Source organism: Alternaria alternata (assembly GCF_001642055.1).
Source record: "Alternaria alternata strain SRC1lrK2f unplaced genomic scaffold CC77scaffold_5, whole genome shotgun sequence".
Classification (NCBI taxonomy): domain Eukaryota; kingdom Fungi; phylum Ascomycota; class Dothideomycetes; order Pleosporales; family Pleosporaceae; genus Alternaria; species Alternaria alternata.
In genome coordinates, this window is record NW_017306194.1 from 814,181 (window position 1) to 829,514 (window position 15,334).

Below are 15,334 nucleotides of genomic sequence, written 5' to 3' on the forward strand. Positions count from 1 at the left end.
TGGTGATCCAAAGCCTCATCGGTAAGTATCTCGACGATATCTCGGTCACTCATGTGAGTACCCCTTGGAATAGCCCTCTTGTCTTAGGTGAGCTTCTCCTCTCAGCCAAGATCAAACAGACCCACCCAACACGTGGAGATGTTATACGAGGTATATTACGACTCTATGTGGTAAGCACACTGTTGATCGCATGGCTTCCTCTACTAGCGCACTCGTATTTTGCTCAACACTCGGGGTGTCAAGGAAACAATGGCGATTACCGCACTACTACACTTTGGTCGTGGAGTTTATGGACCGACATATTGACACAAGTGTCACCGAGGCTGAGCACGTTGTCATACTTTCACGTAGTCGTAACACTATAAAACACCTTGACAGCCCTGCCTCAGTGATTAGTTAAACCACAGTTCCTACATCCATTGGAACCAAGTCTATCATCATCTACCTTACTTTCTCAACCTACCGCCAACATGCGCTTCTCAGCTGTCATCGGGCTGCTTCTTACCATGGCCGTTGGTACCCAGGCCGGCTTGTACTGCCAGTGCTTGTACTCGGATGGTTCCCACTGCTGTATCGCGGTAAGCATCCTGAGACCTTTGAGGAGAAAGACAAAACTAACTAGAATTACAGGACAACAGAGGTGACTGCACTTCATCCTGCAAGGACGTTAAGCCGCTGTTCGAAGACAAGGGCTGCAACGCTGGTGGAAAGTTCTCTGACGTGAGCGCCTGGAACGCTCAGTGGCGCACTGCCTGCAACGACTAAGCTCCTTGCGAAGTCTTTGGAAACCCGAGGAGCAGTCAACAGTATCGTAAAGAATAATGGACAGAAGTGTGGGATCACGGCATGAGGCATACACAACACCAATTGCACATGGATGGTCAGAAAAACCTCTTCCATCACATTTCCGTCGACTCGACATTTCAACACAACCTCTCCCTTGGTCATTGCTCCTAGTTCTCGTTTTCATACCAAACGGTGATGTAGTGAAAGTACACTGGCAACTTCTGATATCAGCATCAGTAAAATTCTCGCAATGTTACTAAAAGTCGTCTACATTAACAATCGCCTACTTTTCTATGTTGCTTCCCATGCTCATAATCGTTATCATACTTCGTATAGTAAATATGTCTCGTTAATCGTTCGTGCTTCATATGTGACGATGCTGTATTTCCAGATCTGCGCTCCGTAGAGTAATATTGGGCTTCCACCCTTCCCCCTTAAGTGTTTGTGTTCATCCCATAATCTTATACGACTATTCCCGCCATGCCAACACCGACGACTGCAGCGAGACCCTTAGACCAACCTAATCCTGATGTAGGAGCAGAATTTACTACGACGGTTCGCGTTACACCGGTCCTACCAGTCAACGTGCCCATACCGATCACGCCTACTCCTGGGAGTGGAACATGCGTTTGTGCAGGCTCGAAGTCGAGGGATATGGTGTGTGGCCACCAGGTTGAATATGTTCCGCCGATCCATGTCTCAGCCCATACTACGGTGTAGAAGGGCACGTTGCTGAATGTACTAGTAGGTACCGCCAAGCGCGTGATATCTGCATCCGCTGTCCCAGCAACGTTGACGGACGGTACAGGAGCCGGAGGTACGGGAGCTGGCGGTGGTATAGGCTTGACAGTAGTGACAGGCTTTGCAGTTGCTGTTACAGTCACTATGATCGGGGCACGCGGTTGCTGATCAGGTGGTGTACCACGTACTTGAGCAATGCCCTGTGCCTGACGAAGTCTAAATCATGTCAGTAGCTGTTGTAGCGCATTAGTTTCTTACAGTGTGTGGTTACTCAATGCCTTTCGAATGGCCCGTGGGTGTCACAGCGGGCAGACTCGACGTAGGCAACGAAGCTGGGGTCGCGCTTGTCGTCGTGTCATCCTCAAAGTCTTGCAGGTACTCCGACTCGGCGAAGAGCCTACCGTTCACCATTACCGGTAGTATCAAAGCGAGGGGTGTCCGGAATCGCATCTTGTGGGAGGTTGGGGGATGGACGAAAGAGTGATCGACCACGAGTCGTTTCCGTTTGTGCGAGCTTGAAACCGAAATGCAGACTCGGTGTTAAGCAGACCAACAGGACGAGACAAAGTATACTAGAGGCGCAAGAGGCAGGCGGGAAAAGATCCACCGGCGGCACAGTCGCGTCGAGAATATTTGCAATGGTGGGATGTCACTTGAAAATGAAAATGTATCGTGATGTGCGGTAGAAAAAGCGATAGGTAGAAGGTAAACAAGCCAAAAGTCAAGGACCTAGAGACGCGCGAGAGCTGCTGAATCCAAAAGGAGGGTGGAACCAAACGAGTGTGTGGCTGAAAAGCTACAGTGTTGAAGTTCTGCTACGAGGATACAAACGCAACGACTGAACCCTGAGCCATGGAAGAAGGAGCGGCTCTCCTTGCGGGTAAGCAACAACTACCTCCAAATCTACCGCAACTTCTTGAAATAGCTGATGAAAAGTGTAGCTCTTGTACGATGGGCCACATTTCGATGAAGTGACACCCGAAGTCATGACTGATAGCCTGGTTACAGAGAATGAAGTGGAATAATGCCCCCTGCACCAGCTTCTGATTTCATCGCTTCTTGAGCACCAGAAGCCAAGATCAAACAAAAGTCTACCAATGGTTCAAGTACAAGATATCTGAATAGCTTACTCGCGAAGCAGCGTTCGAGCTCATGGCTGTGCATTGCACGTAGTGACCACGAAGGAGCTTCTTCGCATGTCCAGCTTCGGAGAGAGCCCCGGTCAAACAGAGTGCTAGTGTTCGTTTTGTGCTACTACATACCATAGTCTTTGAACGGATTGTAGTGTCGCCACGCAAGCTATCAATAAAGATCGTCGTGACAACACGGCCCCGTTCATAGTAGCATACCGGCAAGCTAAGCAATGCCAAATACAAACAAGCTTTTATTGCTTCCCCGGGAGAGGCAAGCCCGGCGCTAACAGAACGCTTGTTCTGCACGAAGGATGCAGGAGAACAATTGGAGGAAGGGGGTCGCGCACACACCTGAGCAGGCCTTCCCGAAGGCGCGTGGGCTTCGGGTCCCCTCCCGAACACTTGCAGACGAAGAAAGACAAAAAGACATAAGTTCCGCGGAACCACGGTCTCAGCAAGTCACATCAGAAAATAGCAAAACTCACATCGCGATTGTGTCTGCTCAGCAATATTTCAGTGGAATCAGAATATCTTCACGCCACTGCCTCCAATAGCCTCTGTACCCCACTAACACGGGAGTACCTGGACCGTCCTCAGGAACCGTCGCTTCACCAACATCAGAACTAGAAGTCAAAGCCCCGGAGTCCAACGGCGCCGACTTGCAAGGGCAGTTTTACGTCACTGGACTGACACTACCAACTTGCTGCTAACCCAAGTACCGAAACGCACCGGCAGACGCCACAGATGGATTTTGGCGCGGAGCCGGACTGCATTAAGCTGACCTAAGGAGTGTCTGGTAGTGTTTCCAGCCTCATGGCCTCGGCTTGTGTCGATGGTCTGGAAGTAAGCTGAGATGCTACGGCAGAAGGCGTCGGATAATGCGGTCTGGCTGGCTGGCTGGCTGGCTGGCTATACTCTCGGACATCGCGAAGTCGCCCTGTGGACATGCGCGTCGCGGAAATAACACCACAGACGCGTCCCGACAAACTGCACGAGATTCGATAGGCTTGTGTGGCGCGTCTGATTGGCGCTGTTGGCCGACCGCCTGAGGGACGCTGGAGGGTCCTCCGACACTTCCGGAGTGAGGCTCCGCTACTGTAGTCAACTCCACAGAACAGAAGTGAAATATTCTACCTCCGGTACTAGGTAAGTAGTAGTGCTTGCGCGAATGCAAGGTACGCATGTTGCAAACTAGGATCATTGCAAAAAGTTGAGATGCAAGGCTATATCCCTTGACAAAGACGTAGATCAGAATGTAGTACGAGATATAATTGTAATTTCTGTAACAGTAGCTTTGGTAGGCTAGGATATATTGACGCGTAATGGTCTAAGATGGTATCTTCCGATTCTTTTCTCTTTCCAATGCAAAAAAACAGGCGACGCGGTCGTATAGACAGCCGATGGTGAGATGGGGGTATGAGGACCGATAGGATGGTTGGGATAACACCCGACGGAATGCACTCCGATACAATAAAAATCTCTGCCACGATGGGCCGAGGTAGAGGAAAGGCCGTTGCCGGACTAGGGCAGAGGGCGTAGGCAAACGGGCTGACTGCGCAGAGTCCCGTGCAAAGGGTATATACAAGAAGTGAAGTGAAAAAAAGGAAGACACTATAGGCGGTGCTGCGCCATGAGTATGTTGCCGAATCAAAGAAAAAGGTGGCCGAACACGGGCTCGGTGAGAGGTCGAAATGAAAGTGAAAATTGGACTGCAATAGTCGCATTACTCCAAGAACGCTGTAAATGTAGTCGTATGCTCGTAAAAGTTCTCAGTCGATGACTTCTGAGAACGAGGGCCTTGTGGCAAGAAGTGGGAGAAGTATTCCAAAGGAATTCATCACCCCAGTGTTAAGCTGAGTAGCGTGACGAGTAATGGGATTGCGAGCGATAACGACGGCGCGCTGAACATGCTGCTCGCGCTACCAGTGAATGTTGTTTGACCTGGTGTCATGTCGTCTCCGTCTGTTGAGAAGAAGTACGTCTTCGCTGCGTCTACGCCCTGACTCTGATCCGGCGGGCTCATCTGGTTGGGGATGGCGCAAACTTTCGCAGGGTCATATGTTGGGCAACGGTCCCTGTAGTCGTTTTGCGAGCGCTCGGTATCGGTAGAGTTGAAGTACGCCTTCATGTACGAGATGGTCATAACCGTGTCTTGATCGGGGGGTCCTGCAGACCAAGATGGGTCGCCGTTGCTCCAGTGGTTGAGGAAGATACCGCCGCTCTCCGTAGGGATATTTTCGGTCATCTCGTGAAGAAGTTTGCCATCAACGTAGAAGGCAACACGGTTGGGTGTCCAGTCAAAACGGTACTCGTGGAACATCTCATCCGGACGGAAAGGGAGAGCCATGACTTCGAAACCATTCGTTCCTTGAGCAGCGTAACCGTGCGTAACTGATTCCGGGCTTTGAAGAACGAGGTTTACGGCGCCTTGGGAGTTGTTGAACTGATGGGAAAGGAATTCCATGTCGATTTCTTGCGAGTTGTTGTGGTACTACGCTTGTTAGCCAACTCTGAAACGCGGTTCAACGTGGAGTAGGAACGTACAAAGAAGAAAGCGCCACAGGTTCCAGACGAATTCGAGAGCTTCATGCCGACACGGAAGCTTCCAAGGAGAGAGTCGTTGCGCATAGTGACGAGCTCAGCACCGCTCACGAGACCATCTTGGTGATCTCCTCGTACCCATAACTCGAGTCCCGCGTCTCCACCGTGGTCAGCCTCACCGGACCATCCTTTCTTGAATGGGTTTGTAACGATGTTGGTCAACTCCATACTCTTTCCAAATGGCCCTCTAGCATTTTTCGAGGTAACATTGTATTCCTGGGGCTGCCAGCCAACCTCTTTCAGATCGTCGGTCGATGTATGTAGAAAGTCATTCTCCATGAGCTCGGTGAAGACGGCATAGGAAGGGTCGGTTGTAGCATTAACCGAATAACCACACTCGCAAGCAGCGTTGGCTAATTGAAGATGACGGGTCAGCACGAGAGCCTGTTGAGGACTGGTTCTGCGGTCGCAAGCGAGGAGTCTACTTACAGAAGCGGGCCATGGCGAGTAATAACACCCAGGGCGAGGCCCCCCAAGTACCGCGAGAGAACATCGTGGGAATTAGTGTATTAAAGCGAGTGACTGTAAAGGGTGAAACCCTTCTGTTGAACAAATAAGAAAATAGCTGGAGAGCGTGCGAAGGCGAGCAGAGGGGTGGTTGTAATGAGGCCGGCCAAAAGTAAAAGAGGTCGGACGGCGAGATGGCAGGCAGCGCAAAGGCTGATGATGAACTGCTGGGCCTCTCTCGTGCAGAATGGCAAAGTCCGGCACGTCCGCCCAAAGCAGTGCAATTACGGACGCAGGAACCACCCACGTCGAGCTTGGGGCCTGGGCGCCTCCGCTATTTTCCTCAGGGATCGACCGTTAATGCCACCGAAATAACGTGTACGAGGTAACTTTGTGGGTCGCCAGAAGTGACCAAGTCCGGGCTAAGACGAGTAGCGCAGGCCCGGCGCCGCTACTCCAGGGCCAAATGTCAATAGCAGCGGCGTATTGTATGCAGGAACGAACTTTCATCAGCTGGACAGTACCGACTATGGCTGGGAGACGGTGGCTGAGTAGGAAGTATCTAGGGAGCTACTGGTACGACAAGGCTGGCGGCGGCTGGTGATAAGGACCCTCTCCACGAGACCTCACTCGTGTTTCCCTTTGTGCCCAGCTGTCTCCGCTCCTGTCACCCACGCTGAGAGGCGCGATAACACATGCACTATCCCTCGAACCCCTCAGAGGCTCGGAGCAGGAATGTGCATCGACTGGTCAGCGTCCACCACAGCCGTCGCACTACCTCGACCTCCTTGATTGGCTATTCCCTTGTCTCTACCCAGTCACGATCGAGATTGCGCCCAACACATCTCTTCATTATCCCAAGGCTTGCGCATATGGCTCCTCTCCTAAACCTGCCATGTTTGTCGCAAAATCTCCTGTTCCAGATGCCACATGCTAAATGCTGCGGGCGTCTTAGACGAGTAACAGCTCACGAGCGCCATGCATCCTCTGCATCCTTTGAAATCTTTTCCGCTCTTAGTGACATACCTCGGGAAATAGCGAACGTATCGCAGGGCGAAGAAAACGCCCCTACCGCACCGTTTCCGTGCACGCCTGATTACAGGGCAGCACGATGCCTGCATTGTGCAGCAAGAAATTACCCACCGCTATCAAGCGAACTTAGCGAGTAGCAGGGGGTACGAGGCCTTGTTCGCATCACTGATGACATTTCCAACGGTTCCGCGCGAGGAGTCGTGGGACAAAGAGCATGTGTCTATCAATTTTATGACGACTATCTTGCGGTATAGATCGACAAATGTGCTTCTGGTCTTGTTTGCTGTTGATCAACCACCCACTACCGGCGCACAAGCAACCACGACACCCCTATTCCCCGTTCCGGCAGACCTCGGATCCCACAACACCAAGGCCCAGCGAAAGCAACAACCCGCCCAAGCTCTCTCTTACCAACTTCATGCGTGGATCCAAGTCCCGACGAGCATTGTCACCCCCTCGGCATTATGTCATAAGCACCGTCGGTTGCACACCGCACCGTGCGCGCGTGTCTTCTGACAGGCAAGAAACATGAAAAGCTGGGGTATGCTACTACTAATTGCGCAACGGCTGTCGTTCATTTGGCGATTTTCCCTTGTGGGTAATTTCCTTCAGGTTTCATAGGAGGGTGATCCTCGACCGGCGGCGGTCGGCATCGACAAATCGGGTCATTCATAAGACGGCCTGCTCTTGCCGAACTAGCACAGCAAATGCGGATGCCATGGAAGGATAGAAGTCTGGGGCATGTCTTCCATAAGGCCGCCGGTCACTGGGCTGGGTGCTTTGATGATCGTTGCGGAGGCGAAGTCGGGGTTTGCATGCAACCTCAGGATGTGTACCATGTTCCATGTTACTGTAAGCTGCCATGGTCTGTGAGCGCGCATTAGCAAGCACCGTTTCTTAGTCTGCTAGTTCAAGGTCACGATGCTCACGTCGGGTGGATATTCTTCCTGCCCCAAATTGAAATTGCCGCAAAGGATGATCCGCCGAGGAGGAAACACGAGAGCAACAATCCGCCAGCACCAAAGTAGTCTGACATATTTATACTCGGGTACGAAGCGCTCCGCGATGTTTTGGATACGCATTCCAACCCACAGTGACTGAGCGTGTCAAGTTGCACTCTGCAGCGAGAGTCACACGAGCAAGCAGCCACCTTCAGTGGTTTAGGGGACAAGCGCAGAAATCTAGGTGATGATCGTGAACTATATGTGCTCGACTACTTGTTTAAACACCGGGAGAAAATAAACTTAGTCTTAACTTTCGGGTACGAGTGGTCATGACAACTTGAAAGTGCGCAACCCCCCAGTCTTAACACGCACAAATATCAGTATACCGACTTCCACCCGCAGCACAAGCGACGATCTCAACTCACAAAACTATCGTGAACATGTGTTTTCCTCACCGTCACTTCAAGACCCAGAATCGCTCCGTTAGATCGGCACCCTAGTCGCAGAGTCAGGGGATTGTCGGCGATACGAGGTAGAATAGAAGCGCCGAGCATCTCTTCGCCGCTCGCCCAATAGTCAAACACGAGCCCCAGTCTAGCCACGAGCTTACAACACGAGGACCGCGTCTAGAAATACATACCGTATGGATCCAGGGTCTAAAACGTGAACAACGAACGCCACAGTGATTGATTAAACGGAGTGACATGTCACTACAGGGTGTAGAATTGCTATAAACCTGCGGATACATCATCGACAACAGATGCCGTTCCGCTGCCTATAACGAGTAAAGATTTTCCCAACCGCAATCGCCCATCGTAATGTGCCGTGAAAGACGGAGCTTACCGGTTCTGCAGACCGGAGAGGTAAATTATACGCATCCGCTCGAAGCGCTCTACGCCAGTACCGAAGAGAGCAAAAACCAAAGTTCCACGAAGATCCAACTCTTTTCATTCCATCGTTAGGGTAAATCAATATAGCAAACGCCCTTGAATAATTCAAGTACTCCAAAATCCTTTGAGCCAACAATGCTAGTGTTTCGTGTGGGGTATCATCGTCATTTGTCACAGTCTCATCACAAGAATCCACTCTCGGAGAGAAGCCTAAAACGCCGTTAGCCCCATCTTCTCTCCAAAAGACGCATTCATATCCGCTTGTTTATCGTATGCTCCTCGCGTGGCGGGTTGATATCTTTTGCTATCCTTCAAGTCCAGTCTTTGTACGATCAAAGGAGAAATAGGTAGTGTACCTTGCAATCTTTTCATCCTCGCGTTCCCTTGGCTCGACGCTTAAACTCATTTCATACATCTCGTGCACATCGCCTGCAGACTGCATGTTGGTGAGGATGTAGTCTTGCAGCTCGGGAACCGGTTGTAGTGGGTAGGGCACGTTCTGATATTGCTGGATGTCGCGAATGACTTCGGCTGTCTTGGCGCGCTTTGCGAAGTTGATAAGGTTTGTACGTTTAATCAGAGAGGGAATACCATCTTCAATAAAGGTCAGATCAGTGAGATAAACACCTAGTTAGACGGGTTAGCTAGTTGATGCAAAAGTTTTGGTCGAAAGCTACATACCAAAGAAGGGTATACAGGGTGGATTCGCCCGATGTAGCGTGTCTCGGTATTCTGCGAAGTTTTTGGTACTACCCATGAGCTTACGCATGCTCTCCAAGGTTGCCATGGAGCGTTGGTTAACAGCGCTCCAGGTCCTGTTCAAGCGATGAATGGGTGCAGTTCCTAGTGCTGAGATGATAGAGGTTAGTGTGGAGAAGTTGTTCAATTGGCGACATTTCTGGACTGTGTTAGACACTACTTTCAAACAAATCCGTTAGTTGCCTTACATCTGCCACATTGACAAAGTGCTTGATGACAATAACTCTGCGCTTGACGTCTTGCTGCGTGAGAATCATCTGTGCAACCCAGTTCGTCAACTGGTTGGAGTGTAGAATAAGCGCTTTGACGTTTGCGGCTGGGTCAGGCTCGCCTGGAGCAAGTTTCTTCTGCCATGTCTTGTTCAAGCACTCTGTCGGACGAATCTTGCCGTACAATCTAGATTCGATGATAGTGAGTTGTCGAGCGAATTCCGTTGCGTCAATGTCCAAGAACTTCAGCTTCTTCATGTGTTTCGGTAGAATAGGCTGCGGTGTTTGAGCGCTCAAGGTGAGAACTAAGCGTTTTGTAGGCATGTCTGGCCCTCGAGATCGTTGCTCAACAGATGTCATCAGGGGTGCCGCTCCTGGGGTGCTAGTGGTCGCAACGTGGTCCTTTGCAAAGTTGTACACCCGTTGAATGAGGATCCGTGCCTCCTCATCGTTGCCCTCCATCCAGTAGTTATCGAACCAACTCTTGAGAATGTTTACAACTCGGAATCGAATCGGCTTCTGCTTTTTGTCTACCCAGTGTTGATAGTCTTCCTTGGCCAATCCATGAGGTGGTTGTATACTCCATCGCTTGACCAACATCTCGAACAGCTCAGAAGCGGTGGTAAACGATCGGTACGTGAGTAAGAAGGTGTTGTTGAATGCTGGGTCGAGGCGGTCATGACGTGTCAGTTGCTCAACGAGACCAGCCAGAGTACCACCCTTAAGTTGGGGTGGTGTAGACTTGTGATCATAGGATATTTCGCCCTCATGGTCGAGCTTCAAATACTCTGGTGTTTCTTCAATTGCCTGTTGGGGGATCACTGGAACTTCACCAAAGAAGTCTTTGAGTTTCTTGTTGCTATTTGCAGATCGGACCGGCTCAACCTTTCCTTCGTCGAGAGGTGTGCCTGCACTGTATGTGTCTGCCTTGGGGATGTTGCCAAGTAATGGTCTCTCAGGTCCGGACGGGCCCCGGGTGTGGTTTGGCAGCTCGCTATCGGTATTTCTTCTTGGGTCTGTACGGCTTACGATGTCGGCGAGAGGGACAGTGTCCGACAATTGTTGCAACAAGTTGTATTGTTGGACGCACGTCGCTTCCAGATCTCGGGCAATCGCTCGCACAGCATTGATACGGTCCTCAAGTGAATCTCCACGTAGTTCAGCCCACTCGTCTCCCAGTGGTGCTGCTACTCCTTGACATGCAATCACAAGTTCAGATACGACATCGTAGGCCTTCTGTTTTTGGACGCTGAATTCGCTTAGTTGTTGCCCTTGGGCGTCCGCGTCCAGAGACGCGAGGTTGATTTGTTCGATGGTGGATATCCAGGGCCGACAAGCCTCTAGAACCTTTCCTGCAGCACTGCATACGTGGTCGCCTATCGCCTGGTGTTTCCGATGTGAAATGACTGTATCCCGAAGCACTAATTGCTCATCCAACCGCCGGAGACTGGAAACGATTAATCTCTTGACATCTTGCAGTCTTTCCAGTATGCGTGAGTCAAGCTTAAGGGTTGGTTCGATGGAAGGCTCATAGTCGTCCTGGTCAGAGTACATTGAGGTGTTGGCATCACGCGAGTCAGTACCGTTGTTTTGCCAGCTGCCTCCAGTGTTGTTGCCCACTACAAAGCCAGGCACAAGGCGCGGGATTTCCTCTCCACGCTGCTGACGTGCTACCTCGACAAAACCAAAGACACCGTTTAGAACGCCTTCTGCTTCCTTCAGGCACTTGGAGTAGGAATCGGGAGGAGGGAAGTCAGACGCAGCGATATGCGAAGACAGCACTAGTTTTGAGAATCGCGACATTGTTTCGCGGAAATGAGGATACAAGGCCTTGTTTGTAGATATGATGGAGGGGTTACCAGAGTGGTTGTCCGTCGTCCCCGAGCCAGCCGCGAGCAGCAGCCGCAAGTGATCCGAAATGTCCTCGGCGCGCTTCACGAATTCCGACCTGTCGCTGTTGTTGATGGCTTGCTTGTAGCGCTCTATTGCGCGTCGCATGTCCTCCACCATCCTGTTCCAGGTAAGAGGAACAGGGCTGACGTCGTCGTAGAACTTGCGCGAATGCGTCGAGGCGCTACCTAGGGCTGGGCTGTTTGCGAAGGAAGTCGCCGTGGTGCCAGTGGGAGGCATGGCAGCAGAAGCTGCAAAGCTCATACCACTTTGATCGTAGGACCTGCCCTGGTAGCCACCGTTCATCGACTCCATCGAGGTGGCCGACGAGAGACCATCGGACAAGCGGTGCCTGTGCTGTGGTGCCATGTCAGTATTCGCTCCACGTATAGGAGCGCAAAACTTACGCGCGAGCGGTAGGAGCCCTTCTTTCCTGGGCCTTCCAAGTCGGACGCTGACGTTTCGTCATCTGTGTCCTCCATGTTGTAGCCAGAGCCCGATGCTAGTAGCTCAGCTGGCGGTCGCGACGCATCGGGCACGAAGACATCAGTACGGTTGCGCGGACCGCTCTCGTTGGCAGAGGGCGATTCCAAAGGAAGCTCCATTGTGCTGACGCCGGTTAGGGTGTTGAAGTAGAAGAGCATGCCGTCTGGTGTCGCCTGGGGTATCCAGAAGGCGGCTTCCTCTTCCTTGTTGTGCGGTGCATTGTTGCGCTCGAGGGGCAGTATGGTGTCGTTTCCACCGCTCAGGGACTCGCCGTCTGAGGTGTCGAATTCAGCGCCGCCTGCCGACCTCGTCTCATGGTCGTCGTCGGCATCGATGCCGTCTCTGTCGCTCTCAATGTCCTCGCTGGGGCGCTGTACAACGGCGCAGTAGTTGCTCGGGAACCAGCCGCGCACCCCGTGGATGACTCCGTCCCACCAGCCGCTCTCGAGCTGGGTGATGACCTGTATTATGTCGCCCGTCCGGAAGCTCAGACTGGTGCGGTCGTCGGCCTGGTAGTCGTATAGCGCCTTGACGTACATGCCGCCAGCGTCGGTCGTGCCATTAAAGCCGTTCATGGTGGTGATTCTCACGGTGCCTCAAGGCGCAACCGGCGGCGTGTGGGGGGGACGGGGAAGAAGGCAACAATCTTCAGCCTCGCAGGCGCGACCCCTCTGCTGCGACCCTGGACTAGAGTAGAAGCGGTCGCAATGTGGGCCGACTGATCTTACGACGCGGTCGTTTTCGAGGATCTGATATGACCGCGTGTTATGGCCGGGGTGGATGAGGGCATGCAATTGGGCTAGAGGCGGCCGGCATGCGAATGGGGAGCGCGCCTAGCTGAGCGACGCAGCGAATAGAGCCTCACAGCGAGCACGCTGGTATGAATATGGTTGAGAAGAAGAACGGTTTCGAGCGAAAGAAACTGCAACACCAGGGCGGGTCGTTAGCAGCCGTCGTGAGCGGTGGAGGGCCCAGCGTCCCCACTGGCTTGTGCTGTGCGATACCTAGGAAATCACGTGTCTGGCTGGGCTACCTACCTATGGATAAAAGCAGCTAACAATGTGTCAAGTTCCGGGCCCGTCCTTCAATAGGGCAATTCTCGGAACCCGCCAGCCTGCCTACACATTGCAACTCATGCACGTCTATATGCCCTGCCTGCCTGCAGCCGATGTTGTGCATCGCAATATAGCCAGACGGTGGGTAAGCGACCGACACTGAGCCGGCCACATCAACTTTGTCTACGCCGCAGCTGTCAAAATCAAAGAAGCTGTCTACACCGACCATGCATGGTATACATCTGCAATTGATAATACGGCCCCACCAAGCTCTCGATGTGGTATGCAGGAGCTTTTGATGCCGAAGAGCCTGGTGGTAGAGCGGGGACATCAGGCTTTCCATAAGCTGTCAGCTCATCTAGAACACCGTCTGACTCGTTACATATTTTGGGGTCTTTGCGCTATGAAACGTGGTCCTCAAGGATAACCAGGACTTCCCTCCCGTTGCGGGCGGATGCCGGCGCATCGAGGATTGTGCGACCATGTATCTTGTACCACCATCCAGACTTGAACTTCTGACGTTCTGCGTTTGTCGTCCCTACACTTTGCGTTTGCACGGAACGCTACCTAAGTGCTTGCTGCCCCGCAGTGCAACCGATGATTTTCACTTGGATTTGGTGCTGACCCTTAAACAACTGCAGGTGTCGAGGATATCAGTAAATGGTTGAGGCCGACAGCAGAACACTGTGATAGTACAAAAGCATGCCTATAGCACTCAAGTAACAGTCCGCGGTCGTCTTGCCCATCTCATTGAGAGCGGTGACTGACACGCGTATCTCACCGTGGAAGGTGTGATGGAAGCTCGGGATGATTATAGCGGATCCTAGTGGCCGATGCCAGTCTCAAACTTGCTTGGTTTATCGCGTGGAAGCGGAAATGGCATTTCCTGGGTTCTGCGACACTGGGCCGGAGGGTGGGTGGGTCAGCCATCGATTGATCAAGATCTTTTGCTGCCCCCGAGACGACAGTATTGTTGAGAAGCGACGAAGCGTCGTTGTAGGAGACATGTCAAACGGAGAGCTGGATGCGATAGGTGCCGTGTCGCATGTGGGGGTTACAGCAACTACCCGTTCAGATATCATCATCCTCAATAGTAGGTTGGCTGTAATGCAGGGCCGAAAAGGCGTACCTTTCATATGCGATTTGGCTGTGGACGGTGTTGGGCATGACACCATGTCATTACACTGCCCTGGTCAGCTTTCAACCACCATTCGTCTTCACTGGGATGAGCTAGTTGGTTGCCTCTATCATAGTGAAATTAACTGACGGCGTAGACGGATGAGTACCGGCCCTGCCGCGTCCGTGTTACGAGGACAGACCATCCAATGCCACTTGAAACCACCACCACAACCCGCCTTGCTTCTAAAGCATTACGAGAAACGTGCTAGCGCGGGGGGGGGGGGGGGGGTTTCATTGAAAAGCAATGCCCCTCGCTGACACAATGGTCACTGAGGGGCCGTTAGAGGACTTGTAGGAGGCATGTGTAGCGACTGCTGGCTTGGATGGAGTAACGGTGAGAACAATTAGGTGTCATGGCAGCAAGAGCGTTTGCTAGGCCGCGGCCAACGCTATAAGCTCTAGGATCATACGCGCATCCCCGATTCAAGGTAGACAAGCGGGGCATGTTTTTAGCGGACTCTGCCACCTTGCTGCTGACGGGAGGCTCTGTCACTCGGAACGCAGGTGTCCTTTTCAAGCCGAAAAGACCTCGGCCAGACGGCTCGGTGGTAATGTGATGTCTACCGACATGCGCAAGAAGCATCGTGTTCGCGGCGTTGCAATGTTCATGTGAGCCCTCTGCAAGCCGTCGCGTCTACTGCATATGTGGGCCGGACTAACATGAGATGGTGGGTCCGGGGAACCGCGTTTCTGGCCCGAATTTCTGGATAGAGTTCCAGGAACGAGCGCAGCCGACGATCGTCTCGCAATTACTCGTGCCACAACATTTGATGGTGGAAGTTGGAGAGGCATCCTGGCGTCATGGTGTGTGTGTGTGTGTGTGTGTGAAGACGAGGGGCAACCCCTTTTCCCGCGCCCTTCGTCATCGCGCGACACAGACCACGGAGGGGCGATGTGTGGGTGTTTTGTGAGTATTGGAAGCTGTTGTAAGTAACGATGGCGCAGGCGTAGCTACCTGCGTAGGGAAGTGAGGCGGTGAGCCACCATGTGCATGGCCTGCATCTGATAAATGGTGCCCCAGTTACTAGACTACTCCTCCAAGAGTAAAAGCATGAGGTACTTACCGCCACTTTGAGGTTTGAACTGTCGTGCCACATTGTCACTGGTGGATGGAGAGTCGACTCCGCTGACGGCGGGTGGATGGAGAGACCATGCTCGTTGAGGCTCTTGCGAGGAGAACCA

The 15,334-nt window shown here is 52.4% G+C and overlaps 7 protein-coding genes across 7 annotated transcripts; 3 read left to right on the plus strand and 4 right to left on the minus strand.

Moving 5' to 3' along the window:
• Positions 1-470: 470 nt before the first annotated feature.
• Positions 471-644, plus strand: CC77DRAFT_1018076 (hypothetical protein; the record flags this gene model as incomplete). Its single annotated transcript, XM_018524544.1, has 1 exon — positions 471-644. One exon carries the CDS (start codon positions 471-473, stop codon positions 642-644), a length of 174 nt encoding a protein of 57 aa, XP_018388671.1.
• A 603-nt stretch (positions 645-1,247) lies between these two features.
• CC77DRAFT_1058971 (hypothetical protein) lies at positions 1,248-1,977 on the minus strand (the record flags this gene model as incomplete). Its single annotated transcript, XM_018528180.1, has 2 exons — positions 1,248-1,743; positions 1,799-1,977. The coding sequence occupies 2 exons, from the start codon at positions 1,975-1,977 to the stop codon at positions 1,248-1,250; spliced, it is 675 nt and encodes a 224-aa protein (XP_018388672.1).
• Positions 1,978-3,796: 1,819 nt separating this feature from the next.
• CC77DRAFT_704661 (hypothetical protein) lies at positions 3,797-4,549 on the minus strand. The gene has a single exon (XM_018532831.1). The coding sequence runs from the start codon at positions 4,382-4,384 to the stop codon at positions 3,884-3,886; it is 501 nt and encodes a 166-aa protein (XP_018388673.1). The 5' UTR covers positions 4,385-4,549; the 3' UTR covers positions 3,797-3,883.
• On the minus strand, positions 4,498-5,754 carry CC77DRAFT_930363 (concanavalin A-like lectin/glucanase; the record flags this gene model as incomplete). The annotated part of the gene is made up of 3 exons (XM_018534159.1): positions 4,498-5,151; positions 5,205-5,614; positions 5,691-5,754. The coding sequence occupies 3 exons, from the start codon at positions 5,752-5,754 to the stop codon at positions 4,498-4,500; spliced, it is 1,128 nt and encodes a 375-aa protein (XP_018388674.1).
• Positions 5,755-6,957: 1,203 nt separating this feature from the next.
• CC77DRAFT_1018080 (hypothetical protein) lies at positions 6,958-7,727 on the plus strand. The gene has a single exon (XM_018524545.1). The coding sequence runs from the start codon at positions 6,972-6,974 to the stop codon at positions 7,254-7,256; it is 285 nt and encodes a 94-aa protein (XP_018388675.1). The 5' UTR covers positions 6,958-6,971; the 3' UTR covers positions 7,257-7,727.
• Positions 7,728-8,357: 630 nt separating this feature from the next.
• CC77DRAFT_1018083 (ras GEF) lies at positions 8,358-12,878 on the minus strand. Its single transcript, XM_018524546.1, has 5 exons — positions 11,840-12,878; positions 9,522-11,789; positions 9,256-9,472; positions 8,931-9,201; positions 8,358-8,784 (listed from the first exon to the last, which is right to left on the minus strand). The coding sequence occupies exons 1-5, from the start codon at positions 12,491-12,493 to the stop codon at positions 8,757-8,759; spliced, it is 3,438 nt and encodes a 1,145-aa protein (XP_018388676.1). The 5' UTR covers positions 12,494-12,878; the 3' UTR covers positions 8,358-8,756.
• A 459-nt stretch (positions 12,879-13,337) lies between these two features.
• On the plus strand, positions 13,338-14,318 carry CC77DRAFT_1048180 (hypothetical protein). The gene has a single exon (XM_018527517.1). The coding sequence runs from the start codon at positions 13,781-13,783 to the stop codon at positions 14,237-14,239; it is 459 nt and encodes a 152-aa protein (XP_018388677.1). The 5' UTR covers positions 13,338-13,780; the 3' UTR covers positions 14,240-14,318.
• The last annotated feature ends 1,016 nt before the right edge of the window (positions 14,319-15,334 follow it).